We start from the raw sequence: 21,497 nt of genomic DNA, 5'->3' as shown, positions 1-21,497 counted from the left end.
CATTTGTTTTACGGCACTTCTCGTACGCCCTTCTAAGCTCTACACCAAACATTCGCTAGCTGCTGTTCCCTATCAAATGCCTGATGGTTGCTTCCAGCGTTTTGCTCATATAGGAAAGTGGCCATAAAGTTTTATGACAGAAAAATTAATTTAGTTGTGTGATGCTTACCAGATAAGCAGTCAGAGTTTACAGTGAAGCTTTCATCATTTGGCGCATTCGTTGGTTTTGAATGTATCTCAGCATTCACTAATGCATTGATGCATTGTTTTATTCATAATGTTTAACCGAGTGTTGTTTTGATTTTTTTACAGTACGACGATGGCCTGCACGGCTACGGAATGGACGGTGGCGCAGCGGCAATGTACGACCCCCACGCAGGCCATAGGCCACCTGGGTTATCCGGTTTACCTCCACATCACTCACCTCACATGAACCACGCTGCGGCTGCATCAGTCGGCATGCATGGTTACCATGGAACCTCTAGTCATGTATCACCAGCCACGAGTCACATGGGTGCAGTGCAACCAGATGTGCATAAACGTGATAAAGAAGCTATTTATGGGTAAGTTATCGACGATCCTAATCTTTCTTCAGTAGTAATTGGCGACGGCCCACAAAAATGGCACCCGCCCTCTTGCAAAATGCTTGTTGTACGGATCATCATCGCCGTATAGTGTGAGTCCTCTTACTCGTGGTCAACGTTGTCCTCTGTTTTGTGCAGCGTGTAGCCAGAGCTTAGCCTACTGACTGGCATATTAAAAGGCCATAAATCATTCGTTTATGCAGGGCCTCGGAAGAAACAAACATCAGCATTCTTAATTATAAGTCCAAAAAATTGTGAGAATTTATAAAATTACAACCTTTTTAAGTGTCGAGGATACGCTCAAATTGAATGCTTCCTTTATTCGACGCTCGGCAGAGCAAGAGTAGGAGAACGTGGCCGTATACACCCAAAAGATAATAGCGATTATCCGAAAATACCATAATAACAGATATTAAATTAAGGACATCAGGCAACTGTCGGAGTGAGATGCAGTCAACCCGTCAGTCAAGTCAACCCGTCAGTCGGTCTGCTTCGGCGGACGCTGGTCTAAGGTTGTGATCAATCTATTAATCATAATTATAGTTCCACATACTGAAGATTTTGTGTGCAATTTTGAAGCTTGCGTTTGATTTCCCGAAACTTTACGATCCTCACACTTTTCTCCATATTCCTTTTACACTTTATTTCTCTCTATCCTTTTTCAAAACATCTGTCGTATCCCTGAAGTTTTCCTTAGATCATGGATACCTTTTTGGTATACTAAGTTTTGATGTAAACGCAGACTGAAGTCATTTCAATATGTTCGGGATGATTGTAATTTTATTTCCCATTAATATCATACAATCATCCTCCCTTTTCAACAGTTTTACAACTTTTACCACGATACATGTTACTCAGGGAATGAACTGCAGTCTTTAGAGCTATTATCGTATTTTATCATCCTTACGTTGTTGCTCCTGCGGTTGGTCAGGAACAAGAACAGGAAAAAAGTAGCGGTAGAATGAAGGTTTTGTGTGACACCTTTCGGAATGAAATTAATAAGAACAAACAAACCTTTATTGCTTCTTGTCGGTTCGTTGATTTCTTCTTTCCATTTCAGGTCTCCTGAAACAGGAGCATATTTGAAAGGAGAAGACTGTAGAACAAAAACAAATATAAATTAATTTTTCAAGCGGTTGATATTTGTTTTATACGCATTTTTTCTCTAGCAGCTACCTCGCGGAAAGATGGGTATAACTTTATTGTATGTGCATCGCTTTTTTCTGTACCAGTTCGTATTTGACTCAATGCTTACCAGAAAGGTGACCAATTTATGTCATCAAATATTTGAATTTTAAATTTACACTTTGGTCGACCTTTTCTTTTTTTCGTTATCCATTATGCTCTGTTCAGATGAAGACGCTTGGCTGTCTTCTGTTTACACTTGACTCGAGACGGAAGAACTTTGGAATACGTGTGGGTCAAGTTTTGTTCAAACAACTAATTAGTAGTGGTGCCATTGTGTGCTCATGATCAAGAGGTTTGTTAATGTGCGGCGAGCCGTCAATTCTTACGACGTATTAACCTAGCTAAAGGCACAGTTTATCGATAAAATTTCTTAGATTGTTTGGGTGCAATCTTTCGTTAAAATCAGATTCATTAAAGAACATAAAGGTAATATATTCGATACTTAAATCAGATGTTCGTATTATTCCCACTGTTCGTCTTACTCCGAATAACCACAATCTCTTGCAATTGAATGAAAACAAGATCCACAGTTCCGTTAAACGTACTCCATGGAACAAACTTTTGTTCTGACGCTGCCCATGACCTTCAGCACAGATTGCTTGGGGATTGTATATCTTCGATTAGATTAACTGTCGTAAGGTTTGGCCAGAGCCCATAAAAATCGATTAGCCTGGCCTCCGGATATATATATATATATATATATATATATATATATATATATATATATATATATATATATATATATATATATATATGTATATATATATATACATATGGGTCATTCCGCGCCAAGTGGTCACAAAAAATTGCAAAAGTGAAATTGACCTCTTCCGATTTGGACCAAATTTGGAGGGAATGTTCATTTAAGTTCGAATTCAAAAATTCCAAAGTTGTATGCTGATCGTAGCACCCCTCGATCAAGGGGCACATTTTTCATTTTTCATTATTTTTTAGAAACCACTACTTTCTTTTGTTCATATCTCCGGAACAAATAAAGCTACAAATTGCATTAGGTATTGTTTTAATAAGGAAATTAGACAAATAATGTAAATCTGTAACTTTTGTTTCTGTACAGTGTTGCCAAATATTTTTTATTTTTGTTTGAAAACTTTAAATGCATTTTTCTCATAATACATGTCGTTTAATTTTCATTTTAGGGACACCATCGTGTTCTTCGTCCTTTTTTACATAAGGAACACTTAACGACAAAAAGTAATTTGCGTAGTTCCTGAGATATTGCATTTTGAATGAACGAAAGTCATAAATTATGAGGGTTATTTTTATAACATTTCCTCGTAATAAGATTCATTCTCATGACTTACTTTGTTAAATAATACTTGATGGAAACAAAATAGGTATGATAAAACCAATAATAGTTTTTATGCAGTGTTTACAAATTTAAATATTATTTAGTGGCTGAAAACTTTACACTAGTAATAATCTAAACGAATTGCATTATAAATTAAGACATTCCAATAAAATGTTGTATCGAACACTGATCGATTTGTTTCTTACATTTTATTATAACAATGTAAAACATAAATTACAATTTACTTATTTTTTTTTCTCAATGTTAGCACTTCGTGATGATTTCTTCCCATTATTATTCGAATCCACTTGCTTTGCACGTTTCGTTGCCACAACTCTAAAAGCTGAACCAGTTGTGGCACCTGAAACAGTTTTCATAATAATGGTATCAATACCAGAAGGAGCTGCTGCATGTATTGAACGAATACCAGGAATAGATGCAGCTGAAGCAAAACGGTGGAACAGTATTTGTTTTTCTTCGGAACAGATCTCAGATGACACAAATCTAACGTTTGTATTGCAATTCTTCATTGCCCAGTCATAGAGCTCCTTTGGCGTGTGAATAGTGGCTCCTTGTAAACTAGCTCGCGTTTCCAATCTCTTCAAACTTCATCCCAATCCGTCGCTTGGTCCTTTGCCATGTGCCGTAACAAAGTAGTGCCACTGAGTGGGCACCCCAAATTTGCTTTCGTACGGCTGGGATTGAAATGAATAATTCAAGATGAATTTTACCTGCAGATGGCTGGTCATTATCCATGTTTTTTTAACCGTCAGATGACATTGCACGCATACTTTCCGACCTTCGATAATTTTTGGCAAAGTTCTTATTGTACTCGTCATGAAACCGTGCAGAAATTGGTTTCAAACTCTTGCGACGAATAACTGTATGCAGATTCAATGGGTTGCAGCACTGTCGTTGCATTGTCGCATACAGGTCTCCATATTGCTTAGCATCGCCATCACAAACACTTTTCAGTTCCGTAACACCAGGACGAAGATTGTAATTGTGTTTCACTGTTCGGGACCTAACACCACTGCGACCAGTAATTTGATCTATTGTAGTATTTCCCATGTCCTTAGTTTAGTGCATGTCGCATTACTCCGTCACTATTGAGAAATTAAGAAGTATTTGATTTTTTTTTACAGTTGTCATTCTTGCATTTATCTCAAGGATCCGACTCTAATTGAAAGGTCCCGCTATTTATACCCTTCGGAGTGTTGAAACACCCTCCAAAGGCACGCCCCTTTGTCAGTCAAAATTGGATTCCTTAGCAACAAAATTAAGGAATGACACCGACCATGCATCAGAACCCTAGTCTTAAGCACTTCAAATTATGGAACAACGAATATAAGATTAGGAATCACATAGATGAAGACTAATTAACCCCCTTTTTCCTTGTTTTTCAAGATAATCCTCGGTGGACAAAGTCGAGTCTTATCACTATCAACAAGGCATAAAAAGTAACAAGGACTAAGATGTGTTCCTTTGATTACTGAAAAATCCTGTTCCCCTAGTTTGAAGTAGTCAGGACTAGGAATCGGTGGCAGATCTTACATCCCTTATCGTACCACGAAAAGGTGATCCACCCACGTTACGGGGGGTAATTGTGTTTCTTGTGTGTTTTAGGGTGTCGGAAGGTGTTTATGGGTGTTTCTGCTTGTCGACCTAGCTGTCAAAACGTTTATTGAAAATTAATGCTTACTGGCTAGCATTACATCCACTTTTGTTTATAATCAGAATTCTTTTTTTTTGCTCTCCAAAAATTTACCAATTTAATCATGCACAGTGAAAGCACGGAATTTCAGAAATAATGCACACGTCTATGCAAGCAACTTACAGGAATTCAAATTCGCATCCCTGATCGTCATCCGCAACACCTATCTAAAAGAATGTGCTGTGTATGTATGTCTGGAGTTCCACTCCGATCTCAAAAAGTACTCCCTCAGCCGTCGCATTCTTATGTCATGATGCTTGACATCCTGGCTCAAACCAGTAAAGTCTTCTCGAATCCATCCCAACCGAATTCCAGTCGCAATCAAGCCCAGATAACCAAACCGAGCACGCCCCTTGCTAAGCAATCTCTGGATCTAAATTTCGCCAAAAAAAATCGAACCTATTTGCAAGTGGCAGTTAGTAGGATGGATCTCTCTGATTTGGTATTGTGTATATGAAATCCACGATGAAAGGGCATCAAACACATTAGAAAGAAATATCTGTCTTCAGCTATCGATCAATAATTGATATGATAATTATTATCCGCTTCATTAATATACAATTACAGATATTCTAGCTCGTTAGAGGTTGAAATTGTCTGTTTTTCAATGTTGAGCTTGATATTGAATCTTCTTTTCTAATTGCGGGGGTGAGGGCTACTTCGGTATCCCGATCAGTTTTTTTTTTGTGGTATCCTACCGATTTCTGGAGGTCCCTCCTAAAGAAAAAAAAAATCAACAAAAACGAAAAAGGGCATCAAATGAATGGCAGTGCTGCCAGAAAAGATTGAAAAATTGGTTCTCATGGTGGTTGAAGGGTTGAGTGTGTTGAAGAGTGTCGAAGAGTGTTTTTGATGTGTTTAACACAAGGTGGCAAAGTGGCTTACCCCCTGAATAGAACACACCATTTTCCACTCGGTATCTGCAAACTTCTAATGTACTAGACAGATGCGCCAGAGATGCTTAAAACATTAACGCCTAATATATGAAAAAAAAAAAATAAAAATGTCATATTTTATACGTTAATAGATGACATCTTCAAAGACATCTATTTGATCTCGAAATTCTGGATCGTATGCAAAACATGAGCAAATTACAGTTTTGTCCTATATTTCACATTTTTGTCTTGTTTTATGGCTGACCATAAATAGTTATTTTGGCGTTCTTGTACCAAAAAATTTAGATTTAGGTCCGTTGTGTACTAACCTTCTGAAAATTTTTAAAATAATAGGTTTGGATATTAATTCCATTGCTTTAGAAAATGCATCAGAAAAATAAAAAAACACTTTTCTTTAATTTGTTTTCCGAAAATGTTACATTGCGTTGAACTTTGTTTTAGATAGTCTATCTCATGTAAAAATGCTGTGGGACACGATGGGGCATCAACCCAAATATTTAGATGCATCAACTTAAAAAAATCACGTTTAAAGTTTTTAGTTGCTAAATAATATTTAAATTTGGCAACACTGTTCTTGGTAATGTAATCGATTTTTTTTTCTGTAAATATTATTTCACACAATAAGTCATGAGAATGAATCCATTTATTAAGAGGAAATTAAAAAAAAAGTTTTACCCTCATAATTTATGACTTTTGTTCATTCAAAATGCCATATCTCAGGAACTACGCAAATTACTTTTTGTCGTTAAGTGTTTCTTATGTAAAAAAGGATGAAGAACACGATGGTGTCCTTAAAATGAAAATTAAACGACATGTATTATGAGAAAACTGCATTTAAAGTTTTCAAACAAAAATAAAAAATATTTGGCAACACTGTACAGAAACAAAAATTACAGATTTAGATTTCTTGTCTAATTTCCTTATTGAAACAATACCTAATGCAATTTGTAGCTTTATTTGTTCCGGAGATATGAACAAAAGAAAGTAGTGGTTTCTAAAAAATAATGAAAAATGAAAAATGTGCCCCTTGACCGAGGGGTGCTCCGATTAGCATAAAACTTTGGATTTTTAAAATTTGAACTTAAATGAACATTCCCTACAAATTTGGTCCAAATAGGAAGAGGTCAATTTCATGTGCTGTGTACACTTGGCGCGGAATGACCCATATATATATACTCTCTACGTAGTTAATGAACAGTCCCTGAGCGGCAGAATAGTGTACTAACTATATTTTTTTATTCTAGAATTGAAACCCACAGTTGTTACTTGTTGCGAAGGTTGCTAACTTAAAAATTAAATTATTAATTATTAATTATCATCAATTATGTTTTTGGCGCGCAATTTTTTTTTAGATTTTGTCCTCATTTTGGATGAAACAAAAATTTTAACACTTATTGTTCTTATTTTTTGAAACAAATTGCACTAAATTTGATTTTTCATTACGGTTAGCGACTTTGTAGTCAATTTTAATTGTTTCAAAGAAAGTTATAGGATACGGATAAGTAAGCATATCATCCGTAAGAGACGTGTGAGTAAGAAAATTTTGCGAAAATATCAAAGGGCACCGGTGGGAATCTAACCCACAATTCCCACTAAATTTGATTGCAATTTGAGTTCACATGATGAATAATACGAACGAGAAATAATCGCATAAAAACAGCATTGAATATATAGCGGTGCCGGTGGTGTAGTGGTAAGCGTGATTACCTCTCACCCCAGCAGGCCTGGGTTCAATCCCAGTCGGCGCCGCCGGGATGTTCTGAGGTATGACATCTCTGATCACGCCTTCCTTCGGAAGGGAAGTAAAGCCATTGGTCCCCGGTTCATGAGTTGATGGGTCGATAGGTAGGGTCCAGGTGTGGGAGCTGCCTCCTTGGCGTTGGTAGCCAAAATTTGGTATTGGTAACCAAAGGAAAAAAAATGCATTGAATATATGCGTTGCAAACGTTGAGAATACACTAATAGGCTTGACATCTAATTAGAATTGCCAAACAATTCCCCTCAGAAATTTTTTGAAAATGCTCAGGATCATTTTGCAGTTCTCAGTTGATTTCTTCTGTAAATTCACTTAGAATTCTCCTAGCTTCAGTTTCGATGCTCTAAAATGAACTCGAGTCTAATTTTCTTTCATGTAACTTGTTTAACGCGTCATTTCTAATAATTAGTCTATCAGCGCGAAACGAAAATTAAAAAGAAGCACGAAAGGCTGGCTGAAGATTTTCTTGTCTTCGCGCATCCCTTTCTATGGAAGTATAACAGGTTTTATGTGTCATACACAAGCCTTACCTTCAGCGTGCGATTTTACATATAAAACTATTATTATAATATCTCATAGTTCCATAATTTCGAAAAGTAGTATTTTAATGAGTATTTGCAAAACTGCCCTGGAGTTCTTCTTGAAGTTTTCTTGGAATTTTCAACATTATTCTCTTATAATTCTTCTCAGAACCTATTTGGATAATCTCTTAGAATTAATCACTCTGTAGAGCAGTTTTTAAACCAGAGATTTAAAGACATTAATAAAACACTATTTCTTCAATGAGAAGAAAATATCTTATAAGATTGCTCCATGTTAAAGTAAAAATGGTGTGAAACGTCATTTTTAATTGCTAAAATCGATCAATTGGACTTCAAATCTTCGTCATAATCTTCATAGCTTGTTCTTCCCACAATTCCCACTCCATAGGACTTCTTCCCAGAACTACATTGTAACTCTCCTCTGAAATATTGTTGTTCAACCTTTTTTCAGTTGCTATTGTATTGCTTGCGATAAATAATAAAAAAGGTGAAATTTTGCAGTCCTTTTTTTTTTATTTAAATTATTTATTATGTTGTTACTGATTTCCATATTAAATTTAAGTTTGTACTAGATTTTATTTGTTTGCTAATGAATAGTACAGACTGGGCCGGATTTACGTTTATGGGGATTCGGGCCAATCATATGTGGGGCCCATCGAGTCATCTTTTACAGTCATTAATTTTCTCTTAACCAAACTTTTTAACAATACATTTCAGAAGGACTAATATTTATGTCAAACAGAAACCCAATGCAGTGAATTGGCAGTTGGTACGATTTTACTTGGGAGAAAGTTTAAATTCAAACGGTTTCGGATGGTTTAAATTCAGACGGCTTAAATTCAAACGGAGTCTTGGTGAGAATAACAGAGCAGTTCCATGCAAATTCTCCCTGAAAAGCTAAAATTTAACGTGAAACTTTCGGATTTAAATGAACTTTTGTTTTCAACAGAAGGGAATTTTAATCTTGTATATCTATTTAGAGCATTTTGACTCAAGCGTCATATTTAAAAAGCGTATTTATTCTCATGGGTACTATGTTTGGTAAAGGCGCAGCTACAAAGCAAGCCCATGCTAGAGGTGGCTGGGTTCAATTCCCGGTCCGGTCTAGGAATTTTTCGGGTTAGAAAATTTCTCGACTTCCCTGGGCATAAAAGTATGATTGGACTTGCCACACAATTATACCAATGCAAAAATGGTACAGGCATCGAAAGCTCTCAATTAATAACTGTGGAAGTGCATCTAGAACACTAAGCTTGAAATGCGAAGAAGAAGAAGAAGAATGTTTGGATAAAACGTATCTAAAAAACTATTGATTGTGCTGAAATGGTGTATAAGCACGAGTTGTAGAGAATTGATTTTAAAACTTGGTTGGGAAAACCTGTTGAAAATGCATTTGATATTGTTTGCGCCTGTCATTTCAAACCGGTTGGTTGAATCACCAAGGTGTAAACTGTCAAATCTCCTACAGAATACAGAAATTTACATACACTACAAGAAGCAAATACGTGATAATTTGCTACTCATGTGTGACTGTCGAAAATGTGTCAGATACGCCATTAAAGTAAAATGAATTTTATTTTTATTTTCACAATCAGTATTCGTAAAATGTTTCCAAAAAACGGTTAGGTCACAACACATTCCATTATTCCATTACACAAATGACATAAACAGTTAGTAAAATTCGTATCACATAAGGTCCTAAGTGATTTTTCTTCTATATTGTAGCCAAAGCTACTTTTTTCCTATATCCTAATCTGGATAACGGTGAACAGAACTTTCTATTATACGTATTAACATGATGCCTCGCCAATTGTCGTACAAAGTCCGATCCCCATTCTCTGGGGCTGTTCATTAACTACGTAGATTGTTTTTTTAAAGTCTTGACACCCCCCCCCCCCTCATGCGTAGACAATGGTCCATACAAAAAAAAATTAAATTTGTATAGGCCGCGGATGATTGCCAGACCCCCCCCCCCCAAAGCTGTCCAAGTTGTTTATGAACAGCCCCCCTTCATTAAGACACCCTGCATTCGACCGGTCGTAACGAATATTTATAATAACACTAACACGGTAAAATAGTGATAAATATTGTATCGTTAGAAAACAGTAAAAAAAAAAACCTTGATAAAATTCTTCCACTATCAGATGCTGCTGTTGTGTAGTGGTAAGCGTGATTACCTCTCACTCCAGTAGGCCTGGGTTCAATCCCAGTCGGCGCCGCCGGGATGTTCTGAGGCATAACATCTCTGATCACGCCTTCCTTCGGATGGGAAGTAAAGCCGTTGGTCCCCGGTTCATGAGTTGATGGGTCGATAGGTAGGGTCCAGGTGTAGGAGCTGCCTTCCTGGCACGTCGGTAGCATTGGTGCTCAGCACGGAAAACAAGATCGACGGAAAAAACAAACCAAAGGAAAAAAAAAAAAGATGCTGCTGTTAATTTTTGAGAATGAGTCCTTCATCATTAAAAAATGACGATCATAGCCTCTGTTCTCTTTTGGTTGATCTGACTTTTATCATATTATTTTATGAATGATTTTTCTCTGAAGTTGTAAATCTAGTCCATATTGCACATGACCTGAATCGAACTGGATCAAAGGGGTAATTGGAATATGATTAATAGCAAGTCTGGATCACTTCACTCCTGATAGTGTAGATGTGTGCTTCAATAGCTTTTCAAATATGACAAATGAAATATCAAACTTTGGAATCTATGACTCTATGACTATTAACCAATTATGGCACCTACCCTAGAAACCAGCTCTTTGTTTGACAGACGTAATTAACTAACCACAAAGTGATTATATATATTTTATTACACATATTTAGCCCCATCAGGCATTCTTTTGTCACTTGTCGGCATCGGATGTTCCAACAAGTCGCTGCTGGAACGAAGAGAGGGTGGTGAGCACCGCCATGCCGTGGCTATCCGTGAAGTGTTACTCCTTAGGCGTAGCGATTTCTTAAGATGAGACCTCACTCGTAAAAGATGAGAGAAGAAGAACATCTGACCAAGTCCAGAGAAGAAAAAATAGTAATAAATTTTTTATGACCATTGTTTTAACGCGTGTTTTGCTTCGCTTCTCTATCTCTTTATTTTAATTCATCCAAACGAAGACGAGATAGCTCACATATACCTACGGTGTTCGTTTTTGTGCAATGCCCGTCTGCATACGGTTTTCAGCAAAGTAAAGTTATAGCAGAACAATGTCGAGTTGAACTGTATCGAATATTTTGGTTACATGAGAGAGTGTGTCCTTCTGCGACCACACTACTGCATATGAGGCTGTCGTTTGTGCGGCTGCTGCAGCTGCTCTTTGTAGCGGATGTTTTCACCTCTAAAATTTACACACTCATCTGGTGCAGACTGTCTGACTCGTTTTTAAAATGCTGTAAAAGTAAGAATGAACAGTGAGCAAGACAGAAAATGAGAAAGAAGTGGTCGATCATATATTTTTATGGTTTGTTTTAATCACAACAGTTAACGAGACGAGATGATATATAAATTTTTATAGTATTAATTACCCTACGTTGTTGGTCATATATATATCGATGATCTCTGATAATTGGAAATGTTCTGACCAGAATGAACAAATAAAGCACAAAACTAGCGAGTATCAAACATAAGAGACTGGCAGACTGGCTGGTTGGCTCTGTTTCCATTGTTAAACTTTGTGTAGCGAGTGTCCGGGATAAAAGAGGAGCAAATCTAAAGCACTGTTCCTGGGCAACCAATGTCTGCGTGGTTTCTAGCAAAACCGCAATAGCACAATAGGCTTAGCTCGATTGCCTTGGATATTGATACACGCAAACCAAAACATTATTATAATGAATGTTAGTTTAATTTCCTATCATCCTCTGTTCATGAACATCGCAGCGAATGTTAGAAGTTGACCTTGCAGGTGATGTAATGGTTTTTTGTCTTTTTTATTTCGAGTTCTATCTACACTTTCGACTATACCAGCAAGCTTTTTATTTATAATATTGTAGAACGACGCACACATTTGCCTCGAATCTCTCCAGCAGAAGAAGCACACGAAGTTGAGTAGTAGAGGAACCGAGCGCTTCTTTTTTGCTTTTAGGCTATCCATATTCAGAAGCATAGAGATAGCAGTGGATAAAGCACAGGTCTGATTATCGCAACGTTCGTGGTTCGAGTCCAGTCGGTAATCTTTTTCCTGTTTTTTAAAGACATAATTAATTTCACTCACTATTACACTTCACATTTTTCGGTCTCCAATTTTCTTGCATTGGACCGCAGCATCCTCGGTTCATGCGGTCTCCAGTAACATCCTCTGATTATGAATCCCACATAATTGTAAGCGAATCTTACATCTTCCGGTTGGGTGTAGGATATTTTATGTATTCTCGTCAATCCAAAGAACATCCGTGATTCTAAAATTATTAAAAAACTTTTTCACAATCCTCCAAACTTCTGACGATTATCGACAACGGTAGTACGATTATCGGCGTGACGATTATTTGGCATCCTTTCCATTTGAACTACGTGTTATGTTATATTCAGTCTACAAAGTTATAACATGTTATTTTGTTTTTATTAATAATTAATCAATTTATTACTAAACGAGTTGATTCGACATAATTTTTTTTTGATTACGTCTTTCGGCAACATATTGGAGGAGCAATTTCAAAAAACCAAAATCGACCGCTTTACGAAAAGTGGTCAGGTTTTGACCACTTATAACTCTGTCAATAGCGGATGAATTTTAATTCTAAACAAGTTAATCGACTGAAATTTTTTCTACGAATCTGATTAAATGAACACTTTATCAATTTTCAATAGGCGTTACGATGATTACCTTTCACCCCAGCAGGCCTGGGTTCAATCCCAGTCGGCGCCACCGGGATGTTCTGAGGCATAACATCTCTGATCACGCCTTCCTTCGGATGGGAAGTAAAGCCGTTGGTCCCCGTGAGTTGATGGGTCGATAGGTAGGGTCCAGGTGTGGGAGCTGCCTTCCTGGCACGTCGGTAGCATTGGTGCTCAGCACGGAAAACAAGATCGACGAAAAAACAAATCAAAAGGGAAAAAAAAGGCGTTTCGATGTATTTTGTTACCGGAACCTGTCATCATAATCATTAAAGCAAATAAATGCAGCAGCCCTCGCTCCGCCAACCGACAATTCAAAACGCGCATCGAAACTGTCATACCGAAGTACCGCTCAACGGAGGAAAAGGCCTCTTCGCAAGCGACGATGCAAAGCAGCCCGGCGAACAACGACGTGCAAAAAGCACGCACACAGTGATACCGCCTGGTAGGAACAGTTCCAGCAGTAGCTCGCACGATTCCGGTTTCATTCGCCATTGCAGCTTTCGGAAAGTTGGGTCGGCGTCACCGACCGTAGTTAAATGTGTGAAAGGAGGTGTTAAATTTCCCCATAACGTGGTGGTGGACAGTGGAAAACCCCTGGAGTCCCGGTGTACCGGTGGAGTTTGTGCCACGAAAGAGATTGCCTTCGAAATAAGCGGCAACTCGTTGGTCTACTGCTACGCTAGACGTCCGTGGGGGAGCCAACAATGGACGAAGAAGCCGTTTATCCATTGCGAGGCAAACACGAGGCAAGCCGGCAACCCATTAGTCACCGGTAGGGTAACCATCGGCTAAAAACACCATCAGGGCGGTCAGCACCGGTCGGAGGCTGGGTCCCGAGTATCTGCTGGCACGAGGCAGAACACTGACGTTACTCAACAACGTTGGCCAACAACAAACGTGCGGCGAGAAGTGGCGGACACGAGTGGAACTGGCAACTCGTTAATCAGAACCGGTAAGACAGAGTCGAGTCGAAGCCGTTAACATATCGTCACTGAAATCCTTTCACCTCTCCCGTCAGGCACGACAAACGACATCAGGGCAGGCGGTACCGATCAGAACCATTTGGCCGAGAGCAAACGAGCGGTTGGAAACAGTTGTGCCATTGCAGTTGTGGATACGAGAGCAACCGGCAACCCGTTTATCACAACCGGTAAGGGGAAATCTTGAAACCATCAACTTGCCGTCACTGACGGGCATTTACTTTTTCCGTCAGACACGATAAACGCCGTTAGGGCAGGCGATACCGATCGGAAGCGTGATCGCGAGGATTCGTTGGCGCGCTTCAGAACGCCACCGCAATTCAGTGGCTAACGGATAGCAAACTGGAAGCAAGTCCAGTCAAACAGGACCGATATCAGGAGGAAACGATCGGCTTAGTTAACCTGTACCCTTTTTGGTTGACGGATGGTAACGGAACGTTTTTTTTGGTTTCTCGTTCAAGTTTTTTGCTTAATCCACTTCCTTCTGCAAGCACCAGCACCGATCAAAAAGTGAGCGGCTTTGGGCGGACACGAACGACGCACGGCTACGCCAACGGCCTCCACGCGTATGGAACTGCGTGCAGCGAAGCGCAGTCAAAACTCGAGGGCTTGGAGGACACCACCTGACGCGCTGCGAACAGCTTGCACTGGTCGCAATTTTTGGGTTTCGGTGAGCTAGGAGGTAGTGCGTAGAAGGTGCGCTCACGAGCGCAGAGTGGATGAACGGGCAGAGCTCGTGAAGAAGTCAGTAGTCCGATAGGTTACGTCCACGGTACCGTGAGTAATAAGGTTAAGATAGACAGATTGGACTAGTTGGAAAGAACAGGTAGTAGGCCGCATAGGTGGTAGGCACTATGAGAGCATAGATGTACACAATGTAAGGGACCAATGGGGGGCACAAAATATAAGCTATAAAATGATGATTTGTGTACCTTTGAAGATTTGTTGGTGCAATTGGCCTTAGTGTTTCAGTCTTAGTCCGCCCATGGTAGTTCTGCTCTATCGCTACCGGAGAACTTGTAACATAGGTCACTATTGAAAATTACACAAATGTCCAACTGTTGCAATGATAATCAAAATTATCACCGATTGCCTGCAAAAAGCGCTTTCCCTAACACAGATTTCAAAATCGTATTCCATCTGGTCTCGCCGAACGGTGCTTATTCAATCAACGTGTGTAGTGGTGTCCGGTCGGTCGTCATCGTCAGCAGCAGCAGTGCTTTCGGCGCGTGGGGTTGAACATTGTTTTCCAGTACACAACGAAAGGCTACCCGTAAGCAGCGAGCTGCAGCCCACATGAGCGTCCATTCACTGAAGAAGGAAGAAGAAGCCGCACCGATACTGATCGGACTCAGTAGCTCTTCGTGAGTCGCTGTGGGCCATCTTGCCAAGCGCATCACCCTCGTTCCAAACAACATACAGCACGCCAGCCTCATCTGTGTTGAACACCGTAATAGCTCAGCATAACTCAACCATTACGACAAAACGGCTACAACAATAAGAGTTAGTTTTCATTTAACGTTCGCTTGCATTGCTGCCAGCCACATCACCCCCAAAGCTATTTGATAATGTACACAGCAACCAAACGCTTGTGGTCAAATGCGTAACAGTATTGAAGTGGTACATACAAATTCTCGTCATGAGCGAATATCACATGACCTTGTCACTTAACCAGAAACACTTCGAATTAAGGTAAGGTTTTCTCCAGGACGCCAGAAAAAAGCAAAAAATTCTCAAATTTATATGATTGGTCGCAAATATCTCATAAATTCCTCCAATAAATGTTAATTTTTTTTTTATTATCTTTTGAATACACCAAAAATTCCGTGCGTATTGAGCACGAATATGATTATTTTTGTCATCAGAAAACAAGGCGTTTCCATAATGGAAAAAAGCGGATTCACTAAAACAGTCGCCGAATATTGATACCGATCACGTAATCTTATGTCTTATCTACGGTCGTGTTTTGGATACCAACTCTTACTTTTTTCGTCCCTTGTTATTTATTTTTTCGTCCTTTGTTATTTATAGCAAACTAATAAAACGATGTGCAACGGAATCATTTTTGTGGCGAGTTAACTCTAATCTACAATTTTACATTTTGTGAATAGTCTCGCAACATAAAAAGACCTTGTAAAACCAATATCAAGCATGATGTTTTGTTCCAATATCACGCGTGATATTGCGAGTGTGAGAGCGAAAGCATGTATTTTTTTTCTAAAGATTAGGCCATAACTGAATATACTCCTGATGACCATGTGCTACCACCTAACAAACTCTTTCTCAAATAATTACTAATAAAACATCGTGTTACAAGTTTAAAGTTATGTATTACTATAAAAATTGTATCCAGATGATGGGGATATCAACAAATTTATATCTGTAATAAGTATGTTTAGTGGATTTATCAAGGCATATAATCAGACACATTCTACGTGACGTTACCACGGTCTATGTCTGTTTTTTACAGTTTCAAATGATGAATTATGTACATTATTGATCAACTACTATTTCTATTTTTAGATAGTTATATTCCAAATCAAAAATAAGTATCACTTGCCCCAGTAGTGTACGAGGAAAGCGAGATCTATTGCGCCTTTTTTTTTAATTTGTTTATCTTTTTATTTTATTAAAAAATAATAATAAATGACTTTTTATGTACTTAGACTTGTACAGCGAGCAGCGCTGGTGGTGTAGTGGTAAGCATGATTGCCTCTCACCCTAAAATGCCTGGATTCAATCCCAGTCGGCGCCGCCGGGATTTTCTGAGGCATAACATCTCTGATCATGTGGAGAATAATGGGTTCAAACATTTATATCACGCGTTTTTATTGACTATTTGACATTGCTGGGTAGCGTTTGAACTAAAGAATCGTACCAAACGCATAATTGACTTGTTAAAGCCAAAATCATGGATTTAGTTGATGTTTTCTACTCGATAGGCCCAAAATGAGCGATTAGGCCGAAGTAGAGAGAGACTGCTAGAGACTTATTCGTTATATTCTTCCCGTTATCCCTTGCTGCAATTTGCGTAGAGTTGGGAAACTGCAGCCTTGCGCCAGCTCCTGAATCTAACCAGGAATCGAACCTGACGTCTGCAGCATGATCTTGATTTTTAGCTGCGCTTTTGCCAACTCTAAGGAAGGACCTGATGTTTTTCATATCAAAATGGCCTCCTTTTGGCCTTATTACTTCCCCACTGGGCCACCGGCACTCATTTTAATGTTTTTTGTGCAATTCCACAGCTGTTAACCTGTAATACTAATTAGTATTATTGTGTGGCAAGTACATGCCTATGGTAGTCGATACATTGTTCAACATAAAAATTCCTAGACCGGACCGCAAATCGAAACCAGCCACCTCCAGGATGGTGTTGCTTTATAGCTGCCCCTTTACTGGCTGCGCTAAAGTAGGCCCCGTCAACGTTATTTGCATATATTTATGTTGTTTGGATATAAAGTTACCAAATTATGCGACCTTAGTTGATTTTTTTTTCTTCAAATATCTCAAAACTTCACACATTTGGAATAAGATTATTTCCACACACAGGAGCCCTTATTAAAAGTTTACAACTCTTGATAAGGTTATATTTCATTCCTAACTAGGGCGATCCAACTGAACAGCGCTCAAAATGAATCTTTGTGCCAGTGTTGTCAGGGGTATCAAAACGCGCGTTTTGTTATTTGCTCAGAAATTGTTGATTGTCATATATGGAAAAAAAAAAAACGGCGCCGGTGGTGTAGTGGTAAGCGTGATTACCTCTCACCCCAGCAGGCCTGGGTTCAATCCCAGTCGGCGCCGCCGGGATGTTCTGAGGCATAACATCTCTGATCACGCCTTCCTTCGGATGGGAAGTAAAGCCGTTGGTCCCCGGTTCATGAGTTGATGGGTCGATAGGTAGGGTCCAGGTGTGGGAGCTGCCTTCCTGGCACGTCGGTAGCATTGGTGCTCAGCACGGAAAACAAGATCGACGGAAAAAACAAACCAAAGGGAATATATGGGAAAAGATCAATTTTTAATTTTTCAGTAGAATGATATGACGACCCAACATCATATTTTCATAACTTCTTTATTGTATTGTTCATTGCTCATACAACATTCATATTTCATTATGCACCAAATAGCAAACAATGCTTCGATTGGGAGGGACCCGATCAAAGTGATTTGGCCGGAGAAAGTGGGAACTCCCTGTTGATATCATTTCGTGGATAAAGGGCGGGCTCAACTCTTATTTCTTTCTCGTAGATGCGTATAGGCGACTTTGTCTATCGATCCATCCAATTCGTTGTTGGCCCCTCATACAGCGAAATGTTGAGGACAGTCAGAGGTTATTAAGCTTGATCAAGACACACAGCTAAGGCAGCCCACTGCTATCGGACTTAGTTTTCGTGCTACAATGGATGGTAGACCACTATCATGCAATGGTTGATTGTAGAAGTTTGGGTGTGCAGGATTGTTTCTTGGTATGCGCAACTCCATTTTAAGGAATCAGCAGTTTAGTAATTAATCCCTCTACAAGTGAGCTGGAAGATTCATTTTTTGTAGATGACGAGCTAGAGGCTTGTTGTGTTCAAAAAAGCTGTAGTGATTATAGCAGAATCTAAGAATATTCAGTGCAAGTATTTTGGTACAGGTTCGTTTATAGTTTTTCATGTATTTTTATTTCCTTACTGAACTGAATGCTCGTTTGTACTAATGTAGGAGTCAAGGGTAATGGAAGTTGAGTGATTTTCGAACAAAAATAATAAATAACTTTTCAAATATTGAAGATAGCAAGTTGCCGTTTTGAGAAAATTAGCGATATTTTACTGTTTAAACTACTTTGTACAACATATCAAATTTGTAAGAAAATGGTAGACAATCTTACAGTAAAAAAACTGATTTTGTTTAATGATTTTTCAAAACAATCTGATATTTTACATGCTAGAGGTAGAGCTGATCTTCAGCATAGTTGGTTTCTACAGCTTTCTACACTTTTGCTCAACACAACAACTATCTAGCTCGTATTTTACAAAAAATCGATTTTCCTTATCACTTGTAAGGGGATTAATCGCTAAATAGCTTATACCATAAGAAGGAGTTTTATATACCAAGAAACATTCCTGAAGACATCAAACTTCTAACGTCCGTTTTGATACCCCTGGCACCATTGAGCACCGGAGGGGCAAAAATTCACTAATGTTGTGACAGTTGTGACAGTGATATTTTATCATTGTTGATTATTAAATGCTCCATGATGATGTGTATAGGGAAAACACAAACAAAAACACCACACCACAAAAATTTACGTCAACGGAACGCAAACGTATCCATCCCTTAAGTCATGAAAAAACCGCATGTTTTTGTTGCCCAGGTATTTTTTAGAACTTGGTGATCAATAAAATCCATGGTAATATTTTGATTTTCAAAATAATTGTAACTAGATCTTCAACTGGATCATAATTTTTACAGTGGTTTTGAAGCATCATGTTTCATTTATCGCTTTATTTGCTTATCAGCTTTATCTACTGGCGATCTTCATAACACTGGGTGACATATTCCATTCTGGATTTGCTCGTGTTCTATGCCTGCAAAATTAATGATATAATTGTTTTGATATAATATCAAAATAATCTTACCCTGTGCCTTTTCGATAACATCATCAATTTTTGTCACTTTTAAGATGAAAGTCGGTCTCTTAAAGTCCTTGCAAACCACAGCTTAACTTAGACTGACTGAAATTCTACTATCAAAATTTCCCGCATTATTAAAGATACCCTGTTTTACGGTACCTATTGATCTGTGTTTGTACTGTATCTGAAATAATGCAAAGAAACCCCCAACCAAAACGTTTTGAATGACTAAAATCTATCTGTTCAGATACGAACAAGCCCACGGTTAAAAGTCTCTTTAATAAAGAAATCTAATCCAATTATTCAAATAAGAAACTATTGATCAATTCTTCTAATAAATTAGGAAATTTATCGCGCTTTTTAAATCTACAATAATATTTAGGGGCTACTTTAAATTTTTGTTCAGTTACATTACAAAAACTGATAAAATGTACCTTACCGGTTTGTGTCAATCGATTTGAGTATAAATATAGTCTTAAACGTTGATGTACCCTGCACAGATGTGAAGTTGTGCGATGCCACTGTTCGAAACAGATAAAAGTATCAAATCCTGCAGTCCTTGAAACAAGAATATAGATTGATGGCATACGTAAGTTATAGAAGAATATAAAACGTCAAGGACGAAGAACAGACCAACAAAAAGATACATTGGGGGGAGGAACATAAATCCAGCAATTTTTTTATATTTTATTTATTTTATATTCCGGTAAATTAAGCACAACCCGCCTTAGTCTTTCTTAATCTAGCGCATATTTATTAACCTTTCCGTAAGTACCATAAGATTTGATAAAGAGAAACAAATTGTTGAGATATTGTTAAAAGTCTAACACTGATTCTTGACGTCAAACTCGGCCTACGGATTCTAAATTCGGCCTAACGCATTGAAACGCCATTTAAACGTCAATGAATTCACTTCGGCCTATGGGATGAAAATAAAACATGATTCGGTAGGAGCACTTCATTTGTTTTTGAATGAAGGCGGCTTATTCCGGGTGTGATAATTCCGCGTACTTGACAATCAGTTTGATTTTATGTAAATTCGTTCAAAAAGCTACAATTGTTTGATATTTGAACAGAAAATACATTGATCATCATAAAATTACACGCGAATCGTGCAGTCACCATACTTTGCGCCGTTCCTAACTCTAAGTAATTTTGAATTTTTCTATCAATAGTTTTGAAATGTTGCTACTGACCACTGTTTCCTTGTTCTAAGGAAAAAAATCAATAAACGTTTTCAAAATATCTGGTTAAGCTCGAGACACGATTGACAATACATACACACTTTGAAAAATTCATGTTAATTTAGGTGTTCTGAGTCTGACATATACAAGCGTCAATTTTGACATAAAATTGAGTAATAATAGACACGAATCAAACGTACTTTTTGTCGAGTACCGAACTTTTCAGTCTCGAAGCACTTAATTTTACATGGCATGTTTGTTTACGTCTCACCCTTTATGTCTCCATAGACCCAACTATCAAGCATACCTTTAAGGTAGGCTCTAACCCTCTCGCCGTTACACAGGGACCTAATATACCGTCGCTACAACAACCATACGATCCGCTATTCCGACGGCTCGATTGCACAAGGGAGAGCTGGAATTGGGTTTTCCGGCCCCGATGTAAGTGTGTGCCCCAGTCTCCCTGACCAATGTGACATTTTCTCCGCCGAGGCAGCCGCCGCCTACGTCGCCATCACCACACCGTCTAGCAAACCCATCGTCCTGTTCACGGATTCCGCCAGCGTGGTAGCCGCCCTTGACGCCGAGCACCCCACACACCCGTGGATCCAAACCATCATCCGGTCTGCTCCACCCAACACCACCGTCGCCTGGATACCCGGTCACTGTGGGATCCAGGGTAACGTCGAAGCTGACCACCTCGCATCTTCAGGTCGACAAATGAGCAAATTAACAAGAAAAGTTCCAGGCCCGGATCTGAAAACCTGGCTCTCCAAAATTACATGGGAGTCTTGGAGGCAGGACTGGCTGGACTCACGAAATATGTTCATCCGTAAAATTAAAGATGAGACACGCCGCTGGGAGGACCTACCTGACCAGTGGTGGTGGTGATCTCCAGGCTTA

At 38.8% G+C, this 21,497-nt stretch overlaps 1 protein-coding gene across 1 annotated transcript in view; it reads left to right on the top strand.

The window, feature by feature from the left end:
* Positions 1-21,497, top strand: part of hth (homothorax) — a 74,103-nt gene that overhangs the window by 18,538 nt on the left and 34,068 nt on the right. Inside the window, exon 2 of the mRNA XM_065235912.1 lies at positions 313-563. Within this exon, the coding sequence (XP_065091984.1) occupies positions 313-563 (251 nt within the window). The remainder of the gene's footprint in view (positions 1-312; positions 564-21,497) is intronic.

Source organism: Ochlerotatus camptorhynchus, unplaced genomic scaffold, assembly GCF_037179485.1.
Source record: "Ochlerotatus camptorhynchus isolate MF236.1 unplaced genomic scaffold, CSIRO-AGI_Acam_v1.1 ptg000508l, whole genome shotgun sequence".
NCBI classification, from domain to species: Eukaryota; Metazoa; Arthropoda; class Insecta; order Diptera; family Culicidae; genus Ochlerotatus; species Ochlerotatus camptorhynchus.
Note: the sequence above shows the minus strand (reverse complement) of the source record. Positions and strands in the feature narration are given on the sequence as shown.